General features: G+C 43.5%; 1 protein-coding gene across 1 annotated transcript in view; it reads left to right on the forward strand.

Moving 5' to 3' along the window:
- The window catches only part of zranb3 (zinc finger, RAN-binding domain containing 3), a 61,695-nt gene that overhangs the window by 4,733 nt on the left and 30,204 nt on the right, over positions 1 to 26,758 (forward strand). Inside the window, exons 2-12 of the mRNA XM_070930737.1 lie at positions 2,029 to 2,047; positions 2,342 to 2,520; positions 4,159 to 4,390; positions 8,579 to 8,664; positions 10,028 to 10,199; positions 14,366 to 14,500; positions 18,268 to 18,387; positions 21,712 to 21,831; positions 22,352 to 22,531; positions 23,133 to 23,306; positions 24,958 to 25,429. Of these exons, the coding sequence (XP_070786838.1) occupies positions 2,029 to 2,047; positions 2,342 to 2,520; positions 4,159 to 4,390; positions 8,579 to 8,664; positions 10,028 to 10,199; positions 14,366 to 14,500; positions 18,268 to 18,387; positions 21,712 to 21,831; positions 22,352 to 22,531; positions 23,133 to 23,306; positions 24,958 to 25,429 (1,889 nt within the window). The remainder of the gene's footprint in view (positions 1 to 2,028; positions 2,048 to 2,341; positions 2,521 to 4,158; positions 4,391 to 8,578; positions 8,665 to 10,027; positions 10,200 to 14,365; positions 14,501 to 18,267; positions 18,388 to 21,711; positions 21,832 to 22,351; positions 22,532 to 23,132; positions 23,307 to 24,957; positions 25,430 to 26,758) is intronic.

Raw genomic sequence — 26,758 nt, forward strand, 5'->3', positions numbered from 1 at the left:
TTCTTTTGTGTGCATTTTTCACACACATAGACGGGCCTGTGTGTGTGTGTGTGTGTGTGTGTGTGTGTGTGTGTGTGTGTGTGTGTGTGTGTGTGTGTGTGCGCGCATTGCGCTGACTGGGCCGGTGTGCTGGCAATTAGAAAAACCACCAGTGGCAAGGTGCACATTAATCATGTTCCTCAGCTGAAAGAGAGAAATGGGGCGGAGATGGGGGGAGGAGGAGGAGAGCGAGGGAGGAGGAAGAATAATGAGAGACTGTGTCTGAGGTATTCAGAGCTGCTCTGTTGCACTGTTTGCTCTGACATGATGTTGGAAGCATTTATGAATAAGCAAGGTCATGACAATAGGCCCAGTTCCACTGGGCAGAGAGAAGCAGAGGTTGATCTATCTGCACTTTTTCCACAGAGGCAACTTCAGCTGAGGCACGAGTCACGCTTTCATTGTTCCTTTACAGAGTACAGTGTAGAGGGGGAACCAGTTGGCTGTTATATGTCAGGGACAGCCGCAAGAGGTGAGCTGTTACTTTTATTTGGATTTCACGCTAATCTTACTCTCCTGAAAATGTGAACTAAAAGAATCAGGATTAACAGAGGTAGATTTGGACAAATTGTCTGTAAACATGTCCTCATCACTGTAAATCGCTTCTCAAATGTCAGAAAAAAAGGAAACTTTCAACCCACCTTTAATGATTCGATTGTCAACACAGTACATGGGTGCTCACTCTGAACATAAACCCAAGCAACCTGATTGATTGTTGGCTACTGGAGATTTTTGATACTATTGGAGAAAAATATGGAGCCACAGATTCCTGGAAGATGCTGTAGTCGGTCTGTTCTGCAGCGAAGTTCAGTTTTTATTTCTGCCAGTCAAGACCACAGTAGCCACACACATGTAAAATACTGCTCCAGTTATATTAAAACAAGCTCACTGCATTTTATGAGCGCACCTTTTGACAGCAGCCATTTGGGAAACTGGGAAAGTGCACACGCTGCAAGACAGCCAACCGAAATGTCTGACAGGCCGATTGTTGGTTCTAAAATTAAGTCAAGGGGGGGAAGGCGACCAATATGGGTTTAAAATTGGGCTTAATCCGTACAGTGTCTGGTTGGCATTAAATGAACTCATCTGCGCCCAAGAACAGTTGGTTTTTAATCTGTGATTTATTTATGGATCAACAAAACACGCCAATCCAAGAGATTGCACGTTAAATTTGTCTTACGCTTATTCGCAACACGGTCCCAAGATGTTAAAAGACCGACATAAAACACACCACGTAAAAATTGAGTCTAAAAAAACAAAAGTGCATCAGCGCAAAACCAAAAAAAAATAACATCTGCACCTCAATACAACAAAAATAGCTTCATTTGTGAAGTAGGATTTCATTAATAACCTGCCACCCTTCTGCATAAATAAGTCGTTTTTATCAACTTGGTCTTTAATGGACGGCTGGCTACATTATTTACCTCATTTATTATTTGTTTCCAGGAAAAAAAAAACCTTATTATTTCACTTCAGGAATTAAACTCTAGCGGCTGCATCGCCCAGCATGTTACTTCCTTTTGCTGGGAGTTGGATGAACCCAAACACAGCAGAGCGCCTCTCTCTCTCTCCGCAGACGCTCCGCCGCTGCATCTGACAAATATTCGATAGGAACAACAACAACATAAATATTGAGTAGCAGCAACAGTGAAACAAACTGAAACAAAGCGCCAGTGCAGAGCTATATTACAAGTGACAGATCTGTAATATATCCAGGAGCAGCTGAGTATGGGGGGGGGGGGGGGGGGGGGGTGACTTTGTGTGTTTTTCCTGTGGCCAGAAAGGTCTGAGAAGTCGGGCTGTGACAGGAGGATGTTTCTGGTGTGAACCATTGTACAAGTCAGGAATGGCTGGACAAGGGAGACGGAATAAGCGGAGCAGGTGTCTTTATATGTAAACTACAAACGCCACGTTTTGTTGCCGGCAGCCCAACGAAACAATGTCCCTGTCTCAAAACTCATCTGATAAAGTTTTTCCTTTGTTTTCCAGATGCATGATCGCTGATGAGGTAAGCACACACAACGCTGGCTCAGGAAATCTATTTTCACAAAAAATAAAAAATGAGGTACCCAGGTACTTCGCCGCATGCCTTCCAAATTAATTTGTCAGCCCCGTGCAGAACTCCCACGTGCCTAATCGCTTTTGACACGAGAATCATTCTGAGACCTTATTACTCTTGGGCCTCACATCAGCTTGGCCGTCATATGCAATTTACCGCGGACTCGGTGCGCGATTGACTTGTTTTTCTCTCCCCCCCCCCCCCTCCCCCTCCCTTCGCTGTGTGTTGATTTGGCCGGTCCAGATGGGTCTTGGGAAAACGGTGCAGGCCATCGCAGTGGCGTACGCCTTCAGGCAGGAGTGGCCCCTCCTGGTGGTGGTGCCCTCGTCCCTGAAATATCCCTGGATCGAGGAGCTGGAGAGGTGGATCCCCGAGCTGCAGCCCGGAGACATCAACCTGGTGGAGAACAAGAGCCACACCATGTAGGTCACCCCCCCCATCCACCTTCATCCCTTCAAACCAGTTGTCATCAGCCTTTTAGTTTCGTATTTTATCTTATATTATTATATTAAATGAAGGTTTAGACCTTTCTGACTTTCTTAAATCTGCATGATCTTATTTTTGGGGCAGTTGAACCGAGCTGCAAACACAACACTGAAAGATTGGACCATTTACAACACATATAATGTTGTATACAACATTGACTCTCCTTTTAGTTTAAGTACATAATCCTGTGGATTATGTTCATCGTACATAGGATTATGTGAGCGAAATGTTGCAGCCATTATTTGAACTTGAGGGAAGTCGTCCTTAAAACAAGCTGTGTGGCAGTGTCCAATGTCGCTCCAGCCCTCTGCTTCCACCCGTGCAAGTGGTACTAATTTACCTGAAGAGGTGAACACACTCGGCCACATAGTGTGAAAGTGATAGACGGAGGAGTTGCGGGCTGACAATTTAATCTCAAAGTGTCCCTCGGTGTCGGGGAGCCGGCCTGGGCCGATGTTTGACAGCGCTGACAGACAAATCATGTCAAGGCAACGTCTGCGATATTGAACAAGAGCTGAAATTTCTCAGCGCAGGAAGTGGAAAAGTGCTGCCGCAGAGAAATGGGTCTCATTTTTTTTTTTTTTTTTTTTACAGCTGTTTATATTGATTCAGCGTTTTGCAGTGTGTTTGTGGACTAATGTCACCAATAAGCCTTGAGCTTAGCTACTTTCATTATCACCTCAACTTTCCCCTAGTTCTCTTGAGTTAGTATTTTTGAATGAAAGAAACTTTCTATATCTGTGACTTGGAGGGGAGAAAAAGCTCTCCACCTCACATCACAGATGAGGCGCAAAGAGGTTGTGAAAGCCTTCTGGGGAAAACGTGTCCTTGAACTGGATGTGTTAATGACTGAACGGGGAGGCAAGAAAAAAATTATGCAGCACCTCCTCTCAGTATTTTGACTCCCTTGTTCTTTTGTAGAACATGAATGGCACCTGAGGTTTATTTCAGCTTGGGAATGCATGTGTGTGTGTGTGTGTGTGTGGCGAAGCGAAGAATTAGAGGCTGCCAGATGCTGGAAATGTTTTTGATTTCTCAGAGATTCTCATTGAGTTTCGTGCGGCTGAATGTCGCCGCTGCGTTTGTTTGTTTATCTGTGACTGTGTGTCTGTGTGTTTGTGTTAGGGCTGCGCGTTAAACTGGAAAAATGTGGAGAGCGCAGTACAGCCCAGGAATGGATTGGAGAAGAGATGTGTGGAAAAAAAAAAAAAACCTGCCGCCCCATTTTGAGCCTGGCAGTGTCAGTGTGTGTGTGTGTGTGTGTGTGTGTGTGTGTGTGTGTGTGTGTGTGTGTGCGTCTTCCTTTGTGTGCTTTAACATTTATCAAGTCCACAGGCCCTTTTTAAACAGTCTGGTTTGCTGTACTTCACCTTGAGGGCTCAGCTGCCGAGTCAATAAACACTTAAACATTTGAGCCGATGTTGAGTTTGTGTTTAGTTCCAGCTGTTGATTCCCATTTGTCAAAGTTAAAGGTGGATACTATGAGAAGCAGTTTAAAGCATAAGGGTGGTAATATCATATGATTGATCTGCATACTGTTTCCTCAATGTGTGTGTTTGTCCTTGTCCCCCCAGGGGTATCAGCAGCAGTAAGGTGACGGTGCTGGGTTACGGCCTGCTCACCACAGATGCGCGCCCCCTGGTGGAGGCTCTGACCAGGCAGCGGTTCGCTGTGGTCGTGGTGGACGAGTCGCATTACCTCAAATCCAGGAACGCGGCGCGGACCAAGATCCTAGCGCCTCTCATCCAGGGCGCCAAGCGGGCCATCCTGCTCACCGGCACCCCGGCCCTGGGTCGGCCTGAAGAGGTAATAAAATCTGACTAAATGAAAATTGACTGATGCCCCATGGGGAGATACCTAACATGGGAAAGAATACAAATTTGAGTGGAGTAAGCTGTTTTTGTTTTTCATCCCAGACGACGTGATCCATGCAGATTCAAAACCCTGCTTTGAATTTTTAATGAAATTTAAACATCGGGCTGGAGGTGCAGGAGCAATGTGGACAAATATAAATATAAAAGAAAACACACTCAAAAATACATCCATGCGATTCTGAGCCCACACTCATGAAGAAAGATTTATAGGCCACAGAGCTAACTCGGGGCTCAGCTCTGGCTTCTCGCAAAGGTGTTTCACTCGACAGCGCAGGTAGATCGCCATGGTAACTTGCTCCAGAGCAGGTTATACTCTGATCCAGCATTCAAAAAGTCAATTAACTCTCTCCGGCATCACTTATCCTCGAGGATCCCGTGGACTTATTTCAATAACCTTTTGTTGCAAAAACTTCATTTACAAAGCCCGATATGAACAGACACTCCGCTGCAATAAATGAGACAAGTAATAAAAAGAAGCACACAGAGGGGGGGGGGGGGGGTACTATTGAATTTAGAGACAATAAGAATGGCTGTTCGCAGGACAACAGTGTTTGTAGAGCCATTCCCCTCTCCATAATGATTTATTATATCATTTTTATATACGATATATTGAAGCGGTAGATTGCAGCCATATTCCATCACTGCAGCCGTGGAAGATGGCGTGGACTCGGTGAATAGAAAATCTTTCCACAGCCTCAACGTGAACACACAATAGAGTATCAATAACAAGTACTGTGTGTCCACTGCGCACTGTCTCTACTTTCCCTCCAGTCATCCTCTCCCGCCTCGGGAGCAGCATTGCTTTTGGCTTTTACAATGTTTTTGTCTCGTTCACATGATCATTATGATGGCTTCGTAAATAATTATGTATTAGTAGTCAATTTATTTTCTGTATTTCCAAATTATACAGTTGATTTGGAGAATAATTCTCATTATCTTCAAGACAGCCTCAGCCTTATTTTCCCCCATAATTATTCATTACCTGCAGTGTAGCTCTTTTTAGTTAATAGTTTAGTTTCTATCTGAATCTGTGTTGCATATTGATAATAACACTAACTCCCTGCTGTGTTTGTGGCACTCATCGCCAACCTCATTTGTTGCTAAATCTTTAAAAAACGCCTCGCAAATATGCAGCTTAACTTTTAAAAAAGATTCAGTAATTTCCTTCAAAGTTTTTTGCCAACAGTGCATTTATTGTGGACTATTTTCTGCTGCGGATTCATACACATTTGGTGTTCTTGTAGGATTGAATCAAAATAAACTTAAGTGCCCGTGTTTTTTACCCGTGGTAATGAAGGAACATGTCACCCGGTGCAACAGCGTGGCTCAATGATGTGTTTTTAGTAGTTTATTTATAATAGACTATGGAGCTCTATGGCACAGAGGAATACGATATATCAGGCTTTTGGATACATACACAATACTTGTTAGTAGGAAACATTCATTGATGATTTGGGTCTTGTTGACAAATTAGAAAAAACACAGAATATCACCAGACTTATCCTTTTAAAAAGGACATTTAAAATGAACATTAGAATTAGAAATAGGGTCATAAAAAGCCTAAAAATACACACGTCAAAAGGGATTCAATCTTAGGTCACACTCTGGATCTTAGCAATGTAATTCAGATTCAGTCCCTGTTGTGTAAAGGCACTTGTTGGTGGGGAAACGTGTTGGTTAACAGAGTGAGCTGGTAACCAACTACATAATTAGTTATCCAGGATTGACATAATAGGTTTTGTGTTGACTACGTTAAGATATTTATGTGAGGCAGGACTGGGATCCCACTGTCATCAAACTGCCACATTGCTGTGAGGAAAACTTAATTATTGCCTAGACCCGATCATGATAATTAACTGATGAAATTCAGGCCGCTAATTAATTCCAAAATGGAGTGAAGTTGGTGCTTGTAAGAAATCTCGAGACGGTGTATCATCGAGAAAGTGTGTGTGTGTGTGTGTGTGTGTGTGTGTGTGTGTGTGTGTGTGTTATATGCCATCCTGTCTTTGCCATTGCCTCCCTGCAGTGGTGAGGTTAGTTTTTAGATATCATCTCTCTCCCTCTCTCTGCCTCTAGAATCTGAAACTGAATATAACATTTTATCATCCGCAGCATAAACCTGATAAGCCCTGTCCCTGCCTCTGTGCCAGTCTCCTCACTGCCATCATTACTCACCGTGGCTCTGACATCGAGTTAGCACACAGCTCAGGGCATGCTGCACCGTTCATGATGTGCCCTCATTCCACCCACCTATTATATCAACAGTGTGAGGGGGGAAAATGCAAAGCTCCTGTTGAACAAGCGCTGAATTTAGAATAGCGCTCTCACTGGGGCTGCTTATTCAGATCACCTTGCTGATGATTACCTGTCATTACTTCAGAAATTGCTGCAAATACTGAAAATTGACAGGGATGTGGTGCGTACACACAGACACGCTGACGTTTGCACGCACACACATTCGGGGGGGCTTTGTTGCAGCCTGTGATGCAAACACTCTTTACCTACTTACTGTATGAAAAGGCTCTTTTCAAAATGCCATGCATCTATTGAGGACAGAGAGCAGCAGCTTGTTTAGTGTAATTTGTCAGTAGTTTGAAACTCAAGTGATGCACAGATCCTTTGAGGACTCCTAATTTTCATGTCAGCAGTTATTTAGCAGCGTATCAATTTTCTTTATTCACGTTGCGTTTCATTTTCAAACCATTTTAGCGTTTCTTTGCCCAGTCTGACTGCACAGCGGTTTGACCTGGTTAATTGGCGCTGACACACATTACCACGCAGTTGCACAACACAGGACTTGTAAACTAGGCAAAGGACAACAGGACCTTGAATAAATTGCACACAAGATGCGCTGCTTGACAGTAGACTAATCGTGAGCTCAGGTAAGGTCTGTGTTTAAAGCCAAAAAAAGCTCTCGCTACTTTGAGTTATTGCGTGTAGCTCTCGGAAACTACACGGTGGAAAGCTGTGGCAACTGAGACTGCATGCAATCATAATGACATATGGCTATTGGTGTAGGAGGTAAAATGTACACAAGACGTGGTACTAAAATAACTGATTTAAAGAAATAGTTTGGTATTTGGGGAAATACAGTAGGCTTATTCACATTCTTGATACCACTCGCATATCTGTGCGCTGGCTAGTGCTAGCAGCAGGTTACCTTAGCTTACCACAAAGTCTAGAAGCATTCACTGTCCACGTTTCCATGGAAAGTGAAGATTATGAGCAGTGGGTCATGTGAAAGTCATTACGTGTATTAAATAGTATTTTATTTTTATTTAAGTGTATGTCAAAGTGTTAGCATGAAGTAAGCAGAGGCAAATGAGTGACCAACGAAGCAACTTTTGCTAAACAGCGGCTGCTGTGGTCACAAGTGGCAACTACAGGATAAAACATGTCTCCTGGTGAGGTACTCGCTCTTTGTTTGCTCTTTGTTTTCTTGAGTAAATTAATTGAAATATAGTGACATGAAACGTGGTGTCACAGTAGCACAAGTGGAAAAGCTGAGCAAATTGCCATAGTAATGTAAGTTACACAGCAATAGGTCTATATATATATAAGGTTAGCTAACATTAGCTAACGCTAGCCACCATAAGCTAGTGGTCATACCAACCCAAGTAAGGCTGAGGAAGAATATGTTGTCTCACTTAAAGCAAGACTTGCTAATTTGCTGAAAGTTAGCTAACATGAGCTAAAATGAGGCCATAAGATGCTGCTCGCACCAGAGTAAACAAGGTTTTATTGTTCATTATTTCAGCGCTTCATTGCAAGAATATGTTATTTCTTCTTTCAATCGTTTCACTTTAAGGTGTTACTTAATGGGTAAGATGGCAAATAGGACAAATCAGACGGCGTGTTTTTTTAAAGAGGAGGTCAATATTACCGGGAGGAAAATATATGAGAGGACTAACCTAACCTTAAAAGGAGATTAATTAAAAAATGAGACACCGAGATATTATCGCACATATTCTCTCTGGCTTGTCCCGAGTCGCTGTCTCTCTTTCCCTTACAGACACACACACACACACACACACACACACACAGGGTACACACCCTCTTATGTGTGGTTTCGTACAGAGCTAGCTGTTAAGGTCCTTTTTCCTGCCTGTGTATTTCACAGCTTTTCATGCAGATTGATGCCCTCTACCCCAAGATGTTCGGAACATGGACTGACTACGCCAAGAAATACTGCAACGCCCATTTTAGGTGAGTCTTCAGCACACACACACACACACACACAAGCTGACCTTGTACAAATATTTATCCTTATATTTTCCAAATGTTCTACTTTATACATGGTGTATCTTAATGCTACTGTGCACATGATTTACATTTTCTGTGGCGGGGGGGGGGTGGTACTACTATGCTTTAGTGTTTTGCTCTTTAATATAGTCTATTGAAACCCCTTATGGGCCACATAACTGTCAATGTCAAATTATTCCTTTAAGTGTAATACCTCAGTTTGGTCTGTTCTTATTAAACACTCTTAATTCTTCGCTTAGTGGAATTAGCAGAGAGTTTCAATAGCTCTCACCCACCATTTAATTTTCACTCTTTTCAAGTGTCTGCTGGGATAAGGTGGGCTGTACCTGAGTCTGGAGTGGCGGTGCTGCTGAGTTGAGGGTTTGTTGTCAGAGCCAGACCACAACTGAAGCCAAGCGTTAAATGCCAACTGGCTGCCAGTTGCCAGTGACGATCGCTTACATGTGTGAACAAACACATCAAATGCATTGTTTTGGATGTCCATCAAAGTCGGCAACGCAGTCGGGGATGGGCCCGGCGCCATTAATGATTACACTTTGAGTATAATAGCGCTTGGTGTGGCTGGGGAATGCCATTCTGAGCCACACACATACACACACAGACAAATACACAAACATACAAGTTCATCCTACACACAGAGGGGCACCAGGTAAAGTCATGTGACAAATCTTCCTGTTGCGTTCCCTTCATAATAGTGAAGTCATTGTGGGAAATGGTAGCAGCCCAGGAGGCAGAAAAGCAGCCTCACAGCTGGAAAGTTGCTGTGGTTTGAATCCCCACACCAGGCACAAACATATTTAATATTTTAGAAGGAGTGAATCAGTTTCCCTTCCCTTAGCAACTACAAGTTTAAATACCGGAGTGTGAAACAGCACATTTTGGCAGTGGCTTGTTAAGTTTGTCCACACTTCCAGCCAATATGGCAGATAACCAGCCTTTGTGTGGAGGGCCAGTTCTATTCTAAAAATCCATTTGGCTGATGAATTGTGAAAGTTGCCGGCGAGTTTTGGGATAAACCTGCTGCTGTGGCCATTAGACAAAATAGTTTCCTGCTCTGCAAAGTGCCCTTAAGCAAAAAACTGATCCCCCCCTGACTGCTCCAGCAGAGCTGCTCAGCGATAAACGATGGAAGGCTGTTGAAGTGCTGGGCAGCTCCCAGGTGGGAATGTTTAAATGTGTTTAACTATTCCTTCAGGGCATTGCTGTAAATAAGTATGTTTTCTTAGGAAGTTTCTCTCAGTTAGAAATCTGTGTGTATAAAATGCATCAGCAGCCGCAGCTTCACCCCTCATTCACTCTCTCGTAGGTACTTTGGGCCTCGCAGGCAGTGGGACTGTCGCGGGGCGTCCAACCTGGAGGAGCTGCACCAGCGGCTGAGCCGGATCATGATCCGCCGTCTTAAGGCCGAGGTGCTCAGCCAGCTGCCCCCCAAAATCCGCCAGCGTATCCCCTTCGACCTGCCCAAGGAGGCTGCAAAGGTACATGTTTGGGTATAGATCACAACATGTGGCCCGTTGTCAGGCATTCATTTCACTCAGCATTTGTATGTTTCCACATTTTCTATGGCTGCAACTAACAATTATTTTCCTTACAGATTAACTCTCAATTGATAAATAATGTTGTGCCCAAGGTGACATTATCACGTCTTGCTTTGTCCGTCCAACAGTGCAAAAGCGATTAATTAATTAATCAAAGTAGTTCCCAAATACTTTTCTATTGTTTGACTAAATGATTAATCGTTTCAGCTCCAACATTTTCACACATGCCCGGCACAAATCCAAAAGCATTATAGCCAAATATCCAGTGGTTGTGCGACATCTCGATTAATGGAGATGCCTCAGATTCACGCTGTTTAGTAAAATGAGATTCTGTTATCTCCAGGTATTTATATTTCTCACCACGCAGGGAGTTGTTCATTGAAATGTAGTCTCCTACTCGTCACCATTTGATATTTTGCTGCCTAGTTTGTCTTTACATTTGTCTCATTTCATTTTGTTTTAGCAAAAAATGCCAAATATTCTCAATTCACGGGCGGTCCAGAGTCCTGCACAGATAGTCTGCCGGAAAAACACTTACTGCTAGATATGATACTAAAATCGACTAAAATAAAGAATATACATCTGTTAGTCATATAATTTTGGTCATGCAGTGGTGGAAAAAGTCGGCCTGGCTACCTATATAGTTCTGTTGTTCAGCTACCTCAGGGACCCAAAGTCTCAGCGGGAACATAACAGATGCGTTAAAACAGCTGACAGTTAAACATACTGTGTAATATTCCCTCATCCCTTTCCATGATTGTCACCTCCTGAGTCACGGGCCGCTTTGCTTTTGAAAGACGTTCTTCTTTCAGCATCTAGCTTCACGTCAAAGGATTCCCAGTTTAATTCCGTTACAGTGCGATGCTGCCCTGACGACACGTCACTGTGCTAATATTTTGTAATTGTTCCGACCACTGACACTCGCTAAGTTTGTTATGTTTTCGTCTGCTGACAGTCTGCAGACAGCTCTTGTGGTAACCTTTTTTTTTTTTTTTTTTTTTTTATGAATGAAGCTCGCCCACAAACAGAGCGGAACAGATTAGAGACTGAGAAGTTTGTTCAGGTCAGAGAGTTTGGTGAATCCGACACAGAAAAAAGGGAGAGAGATTTAGGATAAGAATAAGAAAATGTTGTATTGGTTGGACAAAACAAGCAATTTGAAGACGTCACCTTGGGCTGTGGGAAATTGTGATGTGCATTTTATTTTTTATTTTTTTTACTATTTTCTGACATTTTATAGTCTAAACAATCTACAGATTTACCAATAATGAAATGAATTCCTTTGGCATCATAGACTTTTGCTGCACATGAGTGTGATGTTTGCAGTTCACTCATCCATTCATACACGCTGGATATTGCCTGTAGTTGAAACTAACACAGATGCTGCTTTAGGATTAAATAAGTCTCCTTTAGCCTAAGCCGAGATACACTGAGGTCTGTGTGTGTGTGTGTGTGTGTGTGTGTGTGTTTGTGTGTGTTCCCTCTCCACCATCGTAAAGATGATACCAGGGTATTTGTAGAATAAATGTCATGTTTCGTGTGTAGGTGTTTGCATCTCTTTTTTGCTTCCCCGAAGTTATGGTTGCAGTTTCGCTGCCTCCCACGCTACACTGGATGTGTGTGTGTGTGTGTGTGTGTGTGTGTGTGTGTGCGCACGTGAATGCTAATGTGGCTTTGACCTGGCCTGTGCGCCTGTCAGTGTGTCTCCTCTACTCTCTGTGTTTGGGTCACCGGTGTCAAGGCTACGAGGGGGTTAGCTTCCCTGCTGGGAGCAACCGGCACCGACAAGAACACACACTTAGAAGCATTCACTGCGAGGCCTTTGTTATATTTTATATCACATCAGCAGGACGGGGACAGAAAAAAACACCGGAGCTCTTTCAGCGCTAATTACGCTTCGAGCCACCATCCCAGGAATGACACAACAATAAGGAAGTTGCTTGGAAAAGTGATGATGCAGGATTTTCTTTACCCCAATCACTAAATGTTACGGGATGCTTTAATTGGGGGCTAAATATGGTCAGTGTTTCTACATCGCGGTGCCAATTAGGCCACCAAGCGTATGTGCAGGACTGTTGGAAAAGTTCATGTCATGTTTCGGAGTGGTTCTCGCGTTGCTCTCTTATCTCAAGTTAGCTGAAACAGCAGCTTTTGATGCGTAATATCCTCAGGGAAGTTAGATGAACCCAGAGTTCATTTGTCTTCGGGTGGAAACAAAAAGCACCGCTGGCTGTAGCTGTTTTTTTTATTTGTTCGTGAGATGAATGTGTTTTTTTTTTTGTTTTTTTTTTACAGGTATTTGTCCATTGAGAAGAATAGACAGGCATTTCATCCTCCCAGCTAAGTGGACTGGTTTTAGAAGAGGAGAAAAGGGGAGGTATGAAGTGGCCAGTCACCCAAAGCGACGGCCATTGTGGCTCCCACAAGCACGGAAATATGAACAATATAAAACATAAAAGACTGGGTGGACATTATTTTCCTCCAAACAAACTGTCTTTTGAAGCCTAGTTTTGCTAACGGACGATATATATGTACACCAGGACCACTCACCGGCGCGGCCTCGTTCCTCCTATCTCATTTTCTCCCTAATGACGGCTTTTATCTTCCACAGCAGACACTTTTTATGCCCCTCCTGCCCTTTACGTTTTCAGCCCTGGCCTTTTGTCAGTGTTAGTCTGGTGAATATCATCAGGGGTGGAGTGTTTAGCCACTCGGGTTTTTTTTTTATTTATAATGAAATGCTTGAATGTGAGATTTCTAATTAGAAATAAACATTGAGAGACAGTCCAAACTGTGTTTGTGCAGGTGCTGCCGCGTGAAACATCTGAGACAAAACATAAAGGAAAACGCTCCTTTGCGCTCCTGCAATGTGATACTATTTATTCATTCAGCCGTCCTTGACTTTGACGAGGTTTGGAGCCACTGAAATGCAAATTGTTTCACGAAATGGTGCAAAGCTTCTCATGTTTCACCAAAATCTTTTCATTGTAGCAGTCCAGAACGCACAAACATGCAGTTGTGGAACTCGCTTGCAGAAGAAGCCTCCAATATATGTGTGTGTGTGTGTGTGTGTGCACGCATTAATAAGGCTTCTCTCCATCTCTCGCTCTTTTTCCCTTCCCCTCCACCCCCCTCGCACACTCATCTTTATGTGTATGTATGTGCTTAATCACGCACGGACCCTCTCTTCCTCCAGCTTTGCCATATGGTTCGCAGTTTTGCATCGTTTGATATGCAGCGTTCACTCCTGTCGGATTTCTTTTTTACACATTCTGTGGTGTTGCAGCCTGAATTCAGACTGACTCCATTGAGAGTGTTAACTGAAGGCACAAAATAACCTCGAATGACAAAGTGGTTTAAAGTTAGACAATTTTTTTAAAAGTCAAGGGGGGAGGTTGAGCACTCTTCTGAAGCACTCTAAATCACACTGGAGTTACTGCATGAAAATTGAATCAAACACAAGCGTTCGACGCTTTTCAAGTTAGATTTCTACACAATATGTTGCATTGTTGTACAAATTGTAGAAAAGAATGTGCCGAATCCGGCTGTTCGTTGACTAAGTTTCATTTGAGTCCCATTTTTATGATAAACAGGGCCAACCTACATGTTGACAACCAATGCGCGGCCCTCTCTGCACGTCTTGTTTGTGAGCAGGAGGAAGCATATGCTGCTCCTCACCGGCCGCCTCTCCCACTGCGATCCTCTCCGCTCTCCTCTCCCGCCTTAAATACTTCTCGCCAATCACCTTGAGAGCACGCGAGGCTTCTTTTGATTTATTGTACCAGCCCGGCTGCTTCTCCATCTTCGACCCCGGCTTGTCACAAGGCGGCTATAATTGGGAGATGCTCATGACCCACCTAACACAGCAGCCGAGTCGGAGGGGGTGGCTTCCTTGGGAATTCTCCATCTCTCTCTCTCTCTCTCTCTTTTTTTTTACCCTTCCTCTTTCTTTCTTTCTCTTCCAGGGAAAGTAGGACACCCAGCAGCACCATTAATTGTTTTGCCCTTTATATCTCAAAAACAGTAGAGAACAAGAGAGAGGGAGAAGGGTGGATGAAGAAATAAAGGACGCAGCCTCACTGTCTTTGCGCTCTCCTTGCTCGCAGGAGGCCTCTGCCAGCTTCGCCGAGTGGGAAAGACTGATGAAGGGACTGGGGTCCCGGGTCGTCGCCACAGACAACCCGTTCACTCAGGTCATGGGCCTGGTCACACAGATGTACAAGCAAACAGCTATTGCCAAGGTAATGGGAGACCAGGTGGTGCTAGAGTGTATCTTGTTTTATCCCAGCCTATGTCATTACACAGTATACCTTCAGCAGATAAGGCTTCATTCACTCCATCACTGAGTCACACTGTTGCACTAGGTGACATGTTCCTTCATTACTGTCAACATGGGCACTGTAATTTATTTTGACTCAGTAAATCACTGCACCTAGCCAAGAAATAGTCCCACACACAACCCCCTGGAAAAACCAGAGTTAGTTGTTTTTACGTTTTTTGTATTAAGCAAACAAGATGAAACATGTTAATTAGTGAGCTTCAGAGGTAGACGGACAGAGCCAGGCTCGCTGTTTCCGCTGCTTCCAGTCTTTATGCTAAGCTAACCAGCTGTTGGCTGTAGCTTCATATTTACCAGACACACAAGAGAGTGGTTTCAATCTCCTCATGTAACTGTTGACAAGAAAGCAGATAGTTTATAAAGGAAAATAATAATAAAAATTAGTGGGGGGCATGATTTTTTCCCTGCTTTCAATAGGGGGCATGGCCAAAAGGTTTGGGAGCTACCGATATTAGCATTTAGCTTTTATTGTTTGAGTTAAAACTGAAAATATCTCCCTGCGATGTCACATTGAGTAAGCTGCATCTGGCCAGTAATGTTAACGACTGGTACACAAGAGAAAAGGACCCAAAAGCACGACTCATCCAGGAGGGAAGAGACAAAGACAAAGTCAGAGTATTCTAACAGGACTTCAAAAACCAGGTAGTCAAAAACATAGAACACTAGGAACATCCCTGGACCGCTTAGCACAAAGGACAAAGACAAACTGGCACAGAAGGAGGGGAGAACACAGCTTAAATACACACAGGTGATTGACTCATGAGGACCAGGTGAAACTAATCAGGGCAGGGCAGGTAATCACGAAGGCGGGAAACACACAAGGGCAGGAAGTGAAGTGTCTGAAACGAGAGTAAGTACTACAAAATAAAACAGGAAATGTGCAACATAAAACATGAACAAAATAAGACAAAACAGACTGACGAACAGGACGAGGCGTTACAAATAACCTACTAGAATATGAAAATATGACACCCGGCAACAAATGGAGTCATCCCTTGTAGCTTTACATAACCACACAAACTGGGAGAAAACCGACACCATTACATCATTAGCGCCATATTGCCACACTTTTCCAGACAGATGAAAATGCACCCTGTGGTTGAGCTTCCAAAGATTTTTAACTTCTATAACTCCTCTGAAAGCTGAACTACATATATTATCCAGAACAAGCTTTAAATTGCTTAAAAATTGCCTAAAGAATGCCATTTTTTTTTAATTCATTTTCATGTTTCAGGAAATGGTGAATTGATGGTACAGCATCACGTTCAGAGCGCTTGGCCGACCACTCAGTGAGATCTCATGGGAAAGCATTGCCATGGTAACAGAGCCTAATGGTCGCCAGTGAAAGCACTTAGACAAAGTAGGGAGTTATAACTGAGGTATTATTTAGTTGCGTCCAGCCTGGCATGATTACACCTTATCTCAAAGTTACACACCGCACTGAAATAGCATCTCTGTGATGTTGTTGCTATGGCAACTCAGTCGGCTCTCGGTTTGAAGTGACGTTTCTTTTTAATGAGGGAGAAATAAGCAATGTGGGAAGGTGGCTGGATGCATACAGTATGAGGGAGTTTGGGGTCAGAGCAACTGGTGTCGAGAATCTAACAAGCATTTACATATCCTGTTCCTCAGTGGAGACATTTGTAAGACCTTAAATATAGTTATCAACCTCTGATCAGTTTCCAGCCTCACTCATCTTGACGCTATGAAAATAGGCAGATCCGCGATCTCTTATATTTGTAGATGAGTAAACATTTCCCCCAAATATAAGTATCCCTCTCCAATCATCTGCCACGTTCGAGGGCTGGCGTTCCTCTCAATTAGCCCGACGCCCTCAGCCATGAGGAGCGCAGCCCCGAGGTTAACGAAGACCGGAGATAACCACCGAATGCAATCATCGACGCGCTACTCGCTCAGCCTGCCTCCAAGCTTGGATCTTTTTCTGCGCTTGGCGTTGTTTGCTGATTGGATTTCTGCTCAGTTTAGCCTAACACTGGACCTCCTTTCATTACAAAGCCCCCCCCCCACCCCCGCCCACTCACCCACCTCAAAGCCGATACTGCCGGCCCAGCCTCATTTCCTCTCCTATTGGTTTTTCAGAGTCAGACACACTTTCTCTACTCCAGAAAAAAAAAAGCGCGTTCTTTCTTCTCTTTGTGGATCATGGGGAGGGGTGGAATGGTGTGATAGATTCACACATCTATGTCACTCTGACGAGCATCACGGCCCCTGCCTGCCTGCCAGTCCGCCTGGCGACAGAGCTGCCAAAACGCCTTTGGGGTATTTTTATTGCTTTACCCGCCAAGCATCTGCTCCCAATTACCCAGAGAGGACAGCTCTGATGCTGGACTTTAAAGCAAGCTAACGGGCCGCTTCAGACAGCCGAGAAGTTTGTGCACTAATTAAACTCAGCGGAAGGAAGCCAGCGAAGCCAAGCCGTCAGTAATGAGGACCCCCCAGATCAGAACAGGGTCGGCAGGCCTGGCGGAGAGATTCATTATCAGGCGCATTGGCTAATTATCAGCAAGGCAAAGCAGAGGTTCTCCCACCAGAGCAGGTGTGATGGCTGCAGAGGTTGTCATGTTGCAGGAGGTGTGGAGATTATAGGGGTGGGATTCACACCACGGAGAAAGGCCTGTCTCCAAAACCGTCTAGTAAGGGCTCTGTTTGACTCAAATCAAACCTCAGTATTTCTCACTAGTTGGTGTTATTCTTGGTTGCTTTTTTGGCCCGGGGCTCTGAAATGAGCCGAGCCCGGATACTCAATGACACGCTCATACAGCACATCCACTCCAGCTTTGCTGAAGGTGGCTGGAACGGCCGCAGCCATCACAGTGTGATCGCTGGGCAGCAGCGCACAGCGAAATGATAGATACGGATACCTGCGGGGTACAGTTAACTCGCTTGCACTTGTGCTGCTTTCTTTTTTCAGATTGTTAGCTTCACACTGTCAATCAGGGTCGGAGGCTCCAGCAGAAACAAGCGAGATGCTGTTAGATTTGGACTGTGATGTTTTTAAAGCATTGTTACCATTTGACTTCATAAATAAAACAAGACTAACAGGTAAAAAAATAAAACAAAAAGTGCCAGACAGGAATAAAAACAATGTTACATAAGAATAAACCAAGCAAATAACTCTAAAATAGTTGAGAACAGAACTTTTGCTCACTGCAGTAATTTTGGACCGCAGCTGTCACTTGGACAGGTAACCAGCCTAATATTTATTATCGCAAGTCTTAAAACTTGATATAAACTCCTTTTGTCTTTATGAAGTTGTTGCTAAATTCTGAGATTCATTCACTTGTGGATCAAAAGGTGAGATTTCTTGTGTCTGGTGCCACTGAAATCCAAAAGAAAGAGAGCACACACACCAATCATATCTCCGAGTTGCGATGTATTGATTTGCTCTCACTATCTGCGGGCTGACAAATGCGCCCCAGTCGCTCGGTGTGCTCCCTCCTTTTAAAGTCTGGATCCCTGGCATTCAATAGAGAATCGATCACACAGAAAGGATGCCGCGGTGATTAATTGACTTCTTCACTGATCTCGCCGATTCCTCTGTGTGTGGTCGACCAGTGAAGTGATGGATTCAGTAGCTCTCTTTCATCTGTGTCTATTTCTGTATCTGTGTGTGTGTGTGTGTGTGTGTGTGTGTGTGTGTGCGGCCAGGCGGGAGCTGTGAAGGACTACATTAAGATGATGCTGGAGGCAGAGCAGCTGAAGTTCCTGGTGTTCGCCCACCACCTCACCATGCTGCAGGCCTGCACCGAGGCCGTCGTCGAGGCCAAGGTAACCTCAGGCGGTCCACAGATCCTCTAAAACGTGTTAAAGGCATAGTAAGCCACGGCTGCAGCAGCACTTGTAGGAAAGTTTTTAAAGCTGGAGTTTGTAAAAGCATAATTAAATCCATGGTCCCCCTGTCTCCAAAAAGAACAAATTGTTCCGTGCTGCCTTGAAAATCATTGGCCTCCCCTCCCTCCAACCTTTCGGATCTCAATAGGAGCCATCACGCACGGCACCCACCATAGCACACAACCCTGGTCACCCCCTCAACCGATTTCTCACACTACTCCAATCCGGATGCAGATAAAAGATGCTAAGGCAGGTCTTTGCAAGTCTTGTCCCCTCTGCCATAGCAGCTCTGAACATAATACCCTGCTGATTACATGGACACACTGATCTATTTATGGATGTATGTACTTATGGATATGTATGGTACATTGATGTTACTGTGCAGGTGTCTCTGGTTCTATATGTACTGTATGGATGTATCTACATTCCTGAGGTGTGGACAATACACACAATTAGCCCTTTTCCACTGCAGGAGCGTTACGAAATGTAAGGGTCTACAGCCGTGCTAGCAGTTCTGTGAGGCTGTACTTGGGCGAAGTGGTGCAAACATATCCTCGTTGATCATATTAAAATGTATTTATTTCTTTTTCTATCTAGCTAGCTAGATGGCTCTATCTATCTGAAACATAAGAATTTTAACAGTATTTAATTGCGATTTTCCAGTGCAGTCACTAAAAGGTCTTGGTATGTCATGTACTAGCGCATTTCTCAGTGTCTTATGTGAATAGTTAGATTTAAACCAAGAAAAGGTAAGCGAACCAAATGCAGCTGTCAGTTTAACATCATGTCACCTCACCCTTCATTTTCTTTCTTGCTCTTTTTCTAGCTTTTGTCAGCTATGATCAGTCAGAGAAGCAGCTTCCTGTGCGCTGAGCCATTATAACACAAGTCTCTTAAAAAGCTTTGATCTGGTTTCTGGTTTAAAAAGCACTGGACTTTGTGTTATTCTTGCACTATCAATCACTTTGAAACAAGGGGGCGCTCTGTTTCTATATGATTGATATTTCATTTTGGCACAAATGTTCATTCCTGTCATTTCCATTTAAGATTTTCAAGTTTTTTTTCTTGCCACCGAGACCTGAATTGCCCATTAACGGTAACCTGGAAGCACTAAATGTGCAGAATATATTCATATTTCACTCCCCCTTCCTGGCTAACCAGAGGTAATTGGGTCTGTGCTTAAGTTTTATTCCTTCATCCATAGTCCTGCTGTGTTTATAAGTCAAACTCTTGCCATATCTGTGATTAACTTAGACAGAGCACTGAGCTCTAAGCTCACAAGTTGGCCTTGTTCTTCAGCGGGGGCTATACAGCAGATGTTAGCAGTCCTGAATTATTTATGTCTTCCACGTATATGCTAAATTCAGGTGTACAGTGTACTGCAGGTACAATATTTAGATTATTAACAAATTATATTCTGAAGCACAATAAAAGTAGGTTAAAGAATTTAAGGTATATATTAATCATCGTCTAAGCGTGTTACATTTTTTCTCATTCTCGGAGAAAAGTCTACTTTTTGTCTCTCTCAGAAAGTAAACTTCCACAACTAATCTCCCAAGGTGTATTTCACAAGTCATCACAAGCAAGCGATGTCTCTTAGCTCGGCGCCGGCAACCTGTGAAAGAGTTCAAGTGTGTGTGTTTGTGTGTTTGTGTATGTCACAGGGGTCGAGGTGGTGTGGCATGAATGTAATGCAGCGGTACGACGTGTGATAGCACATTCCTCGGTGAGATGCTCACTCTCTGGTGCGTTCGCACTCACCAATTAACAGCGACGGGCTAAAAAAAGGAACGACAGGCAACGCGCTGTGATGAGAAGCTCGGCAGAGACAAGTGACTCTGCTCCAATCACACGACGTTATCACTACTTTTATGCATTTCTCACCTGGCGTCGAACTGGTTGGAGGGTTTGTTTGATAAAGTTGTGAATGTTTAAAACTAAATCAACTAAATATAGCATGCGAAATGCAAGAGACGGAACAACACTGATGAAACAGCAGGTGGATTTCTGACTGTTTTCATGGCCTTGAGATCGTGTTTAAACCTGGTGGGTGCTTAGTTCTCCGAGAGCGCGTTTATTTGACCTTTCGTTTTTCCAGGAAAAGTCAAACAGACCTCCGTGTTCTTTCTCAGCAAGGTTCTGCTTCATATTCATGCAGTTACAGTTACATTCACACGTGGGAGCTGCACGGCACAAACACACCCTCCCACCGTCGGCCGCTGAGCAGCTCTGCAGGACCGATGGACCCAAATCAAAAGAGTGCAGTCGCCACAGTGCATTAGCAGCTCAGTGAATGTCAAGTTCAGATTTAATGAACACGCGGCCAGTGCTCGCTTTATAAAATGTTACAAAATACTCTACTATTGCTATCATTTTCTTTCAAAAAGCTTTTTTATTTACTGAAACTAATTCATTGCAGCTCCTCTGCTCATGTTTTCTGTGGCGAGTTCATTCACGTGTCTGTCTTTGAAATATCTACAGTATAGTACACAGGTTAATGAAATGCTCCCTGCCTTTAATGTTCCTGCACAAATCTGCTTTTCAGAGGCGGACAATGCTATCCCTCGCAAATCGTGTGAACCTTTAGTCAATTCAATGGAATGCGCAAACAACCACGCTTACATTATCTCCTCCAGTTATCTGCCGGTGCACCTCAGATGACAGTCAAACTTTACTTTGCACCTGAGAATTTTAAAGTGAGGCTATGTAACTTTTGAAAGATATAACACATTCTTCCTCTTACAAATGAAAAGTTGAATTCGTGACAGTAAAACGCACCCTTGCTCTATTCATAACAAAACCGTTTTGCTGCTACTGCCCTACTTGGTCTGGTATGACCAGTGGCTTATGCTGGCTAATGTTAGCAAAGTTTGCTGTACTGATGTTGCTGTATAACTGACCTACAGACTAATATGACTCTTCTTTAATTGTGGTGCTGTTACATTGGTTTTGGGCAGTTTGAGTTTTCCTGAGCTCTGTCACCGAAAACTGTTACCAGCTTCGGCTGGAAACAACAATTGATAGGAGCGCTGTTTGCTGGCCAGAAAAAAACAAAACAATCAGCTAAAAGGGTGCAGCTTTAAAGCTATTTTTGCTCCCTCTGAATGAAACAGAATTGATTTATTCAAAGATTTCTGTGCTGCAGGTGTTCCATCAGCTGTGCACATTGCAGACGTCGCTGCGTTGCTCAACTGTCATCCATTGTGAACTTAATTTTCCTCCAAAAGTAAATATTTTCCTGACTTTCCTCTGTTGTTCCAGGCTGGTTATATCCGTATCGACGGCAGCGTCCCATCCTCAGAACGAATCCAGTTGGTCCACAAGTTCCAGAGCGACCCAGAGACACGGGTGGCCATCCTCAGCATCCAGGCAGCCGGTCAGGTACTCACGCACACACAATGTTTGAATTTCATCCACAGAAAGAGATTGTTGCAAATTATTTTTTAATTGGATGAAATTTATGAACACTCTGTCAAGGACATTGGTTGGAGAAATGAACAAGTGCTGTATTACTATAATGCAACAGTAAATAGGCTAAATAGTGTCATTTGGTGCATATTAGTAATAATCATTACTGTTGTTGGTTGTAGTGAATCATAATCATCGTTTGTGCAAGTAGAAATAAATGCTGAAAATGTGTTTTACTCTTAATAACAAACTTAATCAACTCATTGACATCAATTATCCTGAGTGACCAAATATGTGCTGAAATGTTATGCAGTCCAATCAAAGGAAGTAGGTGCTTGAAGCACTTGTATGGCAATTAGTGGCTAATAAAAAGGATTTCACCAAATTAAATTTCGTTGGATGTGGGCTGGAGTGTTTCAGGTGGTTGTGTGAGATATTTTTGTTCTGATTGGGCTATTATTTGTGTGTGTGTGTGTGTGTGTGTCCTCTCCAGGGCTTGACCTTCACGGCTGCCAGCCACGTGGTGTTCGCTGAGCTCTACTGGAACCCGGGCCACGTCAAGCAGGCCGAAGACCGAGCCCACCGCATCGGACAAACGTCCTCGGTCAACGTGCACTACCTCATCGCCAAGGGCACCTTCGACACGGCCATGTGGTCCATGCTCAACAGGAAGGTACTGTGGGTGACGTTATGGCAGCGAACGAGGGGAAGGATTTGTGCTAAGCTTCTGATTCATCACCTCACGTTCCACCAGTTAAGCACTCATCGATGTCATATTTAATTTGAATGACCACTGGAAAAACTCTCGACAGTCTCACGAAACATTGATGACATTTGCCGAATTAATTAGCAATTTAATTGAATGCGACCTCACTTGTATGTTGCTGTTGTGTTGTATGTAGAATAAAGTATCAAACTCAAAGCATATCATATACAGCAACTGCTTAAATAACACTTTGTTGTCAATGATGCATGTGTCTGCCTACTGATATATGTAGTTTTATATACCGTTTGCATTCATGAATAAACTTAGAAGCATCAGTGAAATTGATTTGCATGTGAGAACAGGCTTTGGGGATTTACATTAATAATCGCAGATGTCAAGATTTGTAATTAAAACTGAATCATTCCAATATATTTTTCCTTACGCTCATTACAGAACACATTTCAACATTTGTTGAAAAAAAAAGAAAAATCCTCTTAACCACGCCATCATGACGGTGGAACCAAAAAGCGAACTGTAAGTGTTGAGCTGAACGCCCTGTGTCCTTCAGGAAACCGTGACCGGCAGCACCCTGAACGGCAGGAAGGAATACCTGAAGGCCGACGAGGGCGACAAGGACAAGTGGGAGTTCCTCAGCTTTGCCGACGCGTGGACGCCGAGTGAGATGGTGCTGCCGCTGGAGGGAAACGCGGGACGTGTCAAAGATGACGTGTTCTTCACTCATGTGAGTCAGCTGACAGAGTTAATCAGAAAACATCAGTAGGAAAGGATTTTATTTGACTGACCTTTTTTTGTTTGTTTTTCAGATCATTAAAAAAGGAAAGTGTTCAGATATATAGCTAGACTGCTGATTTTCAAAATAAAATGAGCACAATCTCTTATATGTTAGTCACAATGAAATATCTTTTTGTTTATACCTTCACTGTTCAATATCTGAAGAGGTTTTGCCACAAAGTTTCAAGTCTTTTGGTTGCCGTCATAGAGAAAGCTGCATACTGTATAAAGACCTTGGGAAAAGAACACTGTCACTCATAACAAGGGATCTAGTCACTCCCCTGATGTTGTCTGAGTGGAGCTTAATGAAGTCCTTCAAAGGGGAAGGAGCCAGATAGTGAATGCTTGTATAAACCAAACGTACTTAAAAACATTATATCTTAGGGGTAATGTTGGGATTTGGATGTTTGTCCGAGGTTAAATGATGTTTATAGAGTTTGTCAGTTTTTAGAGTGACATGTCCTTTCATCACTGCTCAAGTCAAGGCAGAGAGAAGTCTAAGGAACTGTGTCATTTTTCATAGAAACATACATACAGTATAATAAAGTCCAATATCCTCTAAAGCCAACTGAATAAACTCATGTCTTACAAACACCAGTTTCAACAGTTTATTCACAAGTTTCTCTCTGTCAGTGTTTATGACTTCTACTCACAGTCAGTACCTTATTTGTGACAATTATACAACACATTCATGTCAGTTAGGAGCTATTTAGAGTTAAAAAAAACAAACTGTAAATCACCTCCAAACACTCCTGCCTTTCAGCTCACAGCATTTCATTGATATTTGACCTTGTAACAGACAAAAAGAACAGCTTATGGCGTTGTGCAGCCCTTCCCTACATGTCACTAACAGACAGCATGTTGTCTCTGTCCTCTCTTTGTTGCCTCCTCCTCTGTGCCCCCCCCCCCCTCACTCCGATCAAAACAACACGTACAGTCTACTTTGACATTCTTCCCTTCTGTATGAGTGGCCTGTCGTTTCTCTCTGACGTCTGCCCGCACGAAACATTGTGGCTGAACACATCACTAATTGTGGTGTTATGACAATGCCAGGTTACTGAAAATGGGAAACCTTTACATTTGAGAGGTTTCTGACAATCGGGCTGCGGTATTTTGCATGTGAGGATCTTTAGTTTAATCCATTGGGCACTTATAGCAACTTAGAAAAACTGTGATTCGTATGTCAGTAAGAGGTCTGGCATGAGGAGAAAAATTAGTCTTAGAAAGTATTATATGTTAAACACACTCACAGGTTGCATGACACCTAATGTACAGTGGATTTTAGTCTTGAAAATGCAAAATGAATGATCCATTGAAAATGATTATACTGTCAGAGTGAAGAAGAAGAAGAAGTGAAACACTTTTCTGTGTCGATTCGTTATTAGTCATCAGGTAGAATTCATGATTCTTTCCTGTGTTACAAGGATGCAACCTGGCATCAGAACATTTCAAAGGGTAAAATTATTGCCTTGTGACTATTGTAACAAAAGGGAGATGATTGTCATGCGCGCTGTTACTGTACAGGTGGATTGAAATCTGTCGCTCATGTAAGAAAATGTTAACTGTGTGCTGTGGTGATGAAACCTGTCTTTGTTTCCTAGTTTGAGAAAGAGAAGCAGCACGACATTCGGTCCTTCTTCTCCCCGAGCGCCAGCAAGGAGAAGAAGAGGAAGAGAACAGAAGATGGGGAACCATCTCCCTCCGTCTCCTCAGAGACGACTGCACCAGCTGCTGGTGGAGCAAACTCTGAGAGGAGAGAGGAGAGAAAAGAGAAGCCCGCCTCCCAAACCCTCGACACACCCGACCAGGACTTCTCCCCCAAGCTGAAGAGGCTGCGGACGCCACAGCCCGGCCCGAGCCCCACGTCCCGATTCGCGGGGAAGCGGAGGTCGAAGGCTGGGGGGATCGGCCCCGGCAGCTCACCGGCCTCCTTCATGGCCCCGAGGAAGCTGTCGGAGCCCGACCCCCCCACCGAGACGTGGAGCTGCGGGGCCTGCACCTACTCCAACAGCAGCATGTTGCCTTACTGCGAGATGTGCGAGTTCCCGCGCTCTTCTTCTGCCGCCAGGTCAGGTAGGATTAAGAAAGGAGTAATAACAAATCATCTGTGTGTGTGTGTGTGTGTGTGTGTGTGTGTTCCCCTATTTTTTTCTTTTATTAATTCACAAACTTCCTCTCACTGATTGCAAAACCAAACTGGATTCCATTAGGAAAAAGACAATAACTCCATCATCTCTTGCTTGAAATGAAGCACCTGAAGCTGAAATCCATTCATTGCTTTATTTTCCTTCCCGTCAATATCAATCGTAGCAGTCTGTTGACATAATACTTTTGAACAGCATTACAGATTTCACCAGATGGAGATGCGTGATAGCAAAAGATGGAGGCAGGCTTGCCAGAGTCTGAAATAGCTCTGCTCGGAGAATATTGTCTGTCTGGCTCTCTCTCTCTCTCTCTCTCTGCAGATGACAAGGACACAGTATAATTCTCACCTGTCAAGCTGAGAGAGAGAGCGAACAGGCGCCTACTATTGCTGCAAACGTCTCGCACAAAGTTGGGAAAAGTTGAGCTGGCTCTGGCTGATATCTCTGACAGCCTATGATTGTATCTCGCAAAAAGAGAGGGGAGGGAAGTCGTTATGACCTGGCAGGCTGCAGGTCCGTGCTCTTTAAATGTCTGGCGATGCATCAGCTCAGAGATGACTTTAAAAAAAAATATATATATATATCCCAAAGTTCGATGCAGTTTCAGCAGCAGTGGTATTTCAGCAGCATTAGTTTTAGTGCTTCATTTAATGCAAAATGTTCCACTGGATTTTATGGTTGTATTGAGTGCTTGTAATTTAGCTACATATCTACACACTTGGATCTTGTTGCATCTTTGCATTCTGACAATCAATGACTACACCAACAGGTGGCAAAGATGATTCATTCATCACTAAGATAGTGTATACTGAAATGAAATAACAGTGAAGGGTCTTTGTTTGCTTCATAAATAAGGAGTTAATTGCCTATTCAGTTAAAGTTTTTGAGGTCAAAATGGAGGAAAACGCTCATTAATTCAAATATAATTAAATGTACAGACATAAGAGTGGTATTGATCTTCTCATCCAACTCTCAGCGAGAAAGCGAATAAGCGTATTCCCCAAAATGTCGAACCATTCCTTCAAAGACATCATATTTTATAACTGCTCAGCACCAAAACTAGTCCTTGTAGTTGGAAGGAAACTATAAAGGTTTAGAGGTCAGGAAGGAAAATACACAGTAATTAACAATTGTACTTTAATATATTTTAATATTGATACACATTCAGTTTCACACACGTCTGCATTAATGACACTGGAGTCTCTTTATGCTGATATAGGATCTCTATGTAGTGGAAATACTGGCTCTGCGAAAGGTT

Source organism: Enoplosus armatus, chromosome 24, assembly GCF_043641665.1.
Source record: "Enoplosus armatus isolate fEnoArm2 chromosome 24, fEnoArm2.hap1, whole genome shotgun sequence".
NCBI classification, from domain to species: domain Eukaryota; kingdom Metazoa; phylum Chordata; class Actinopteri; order Centrarchiformes; family Enoplosidae; genus Enoplosus; species Enoplosus armatus.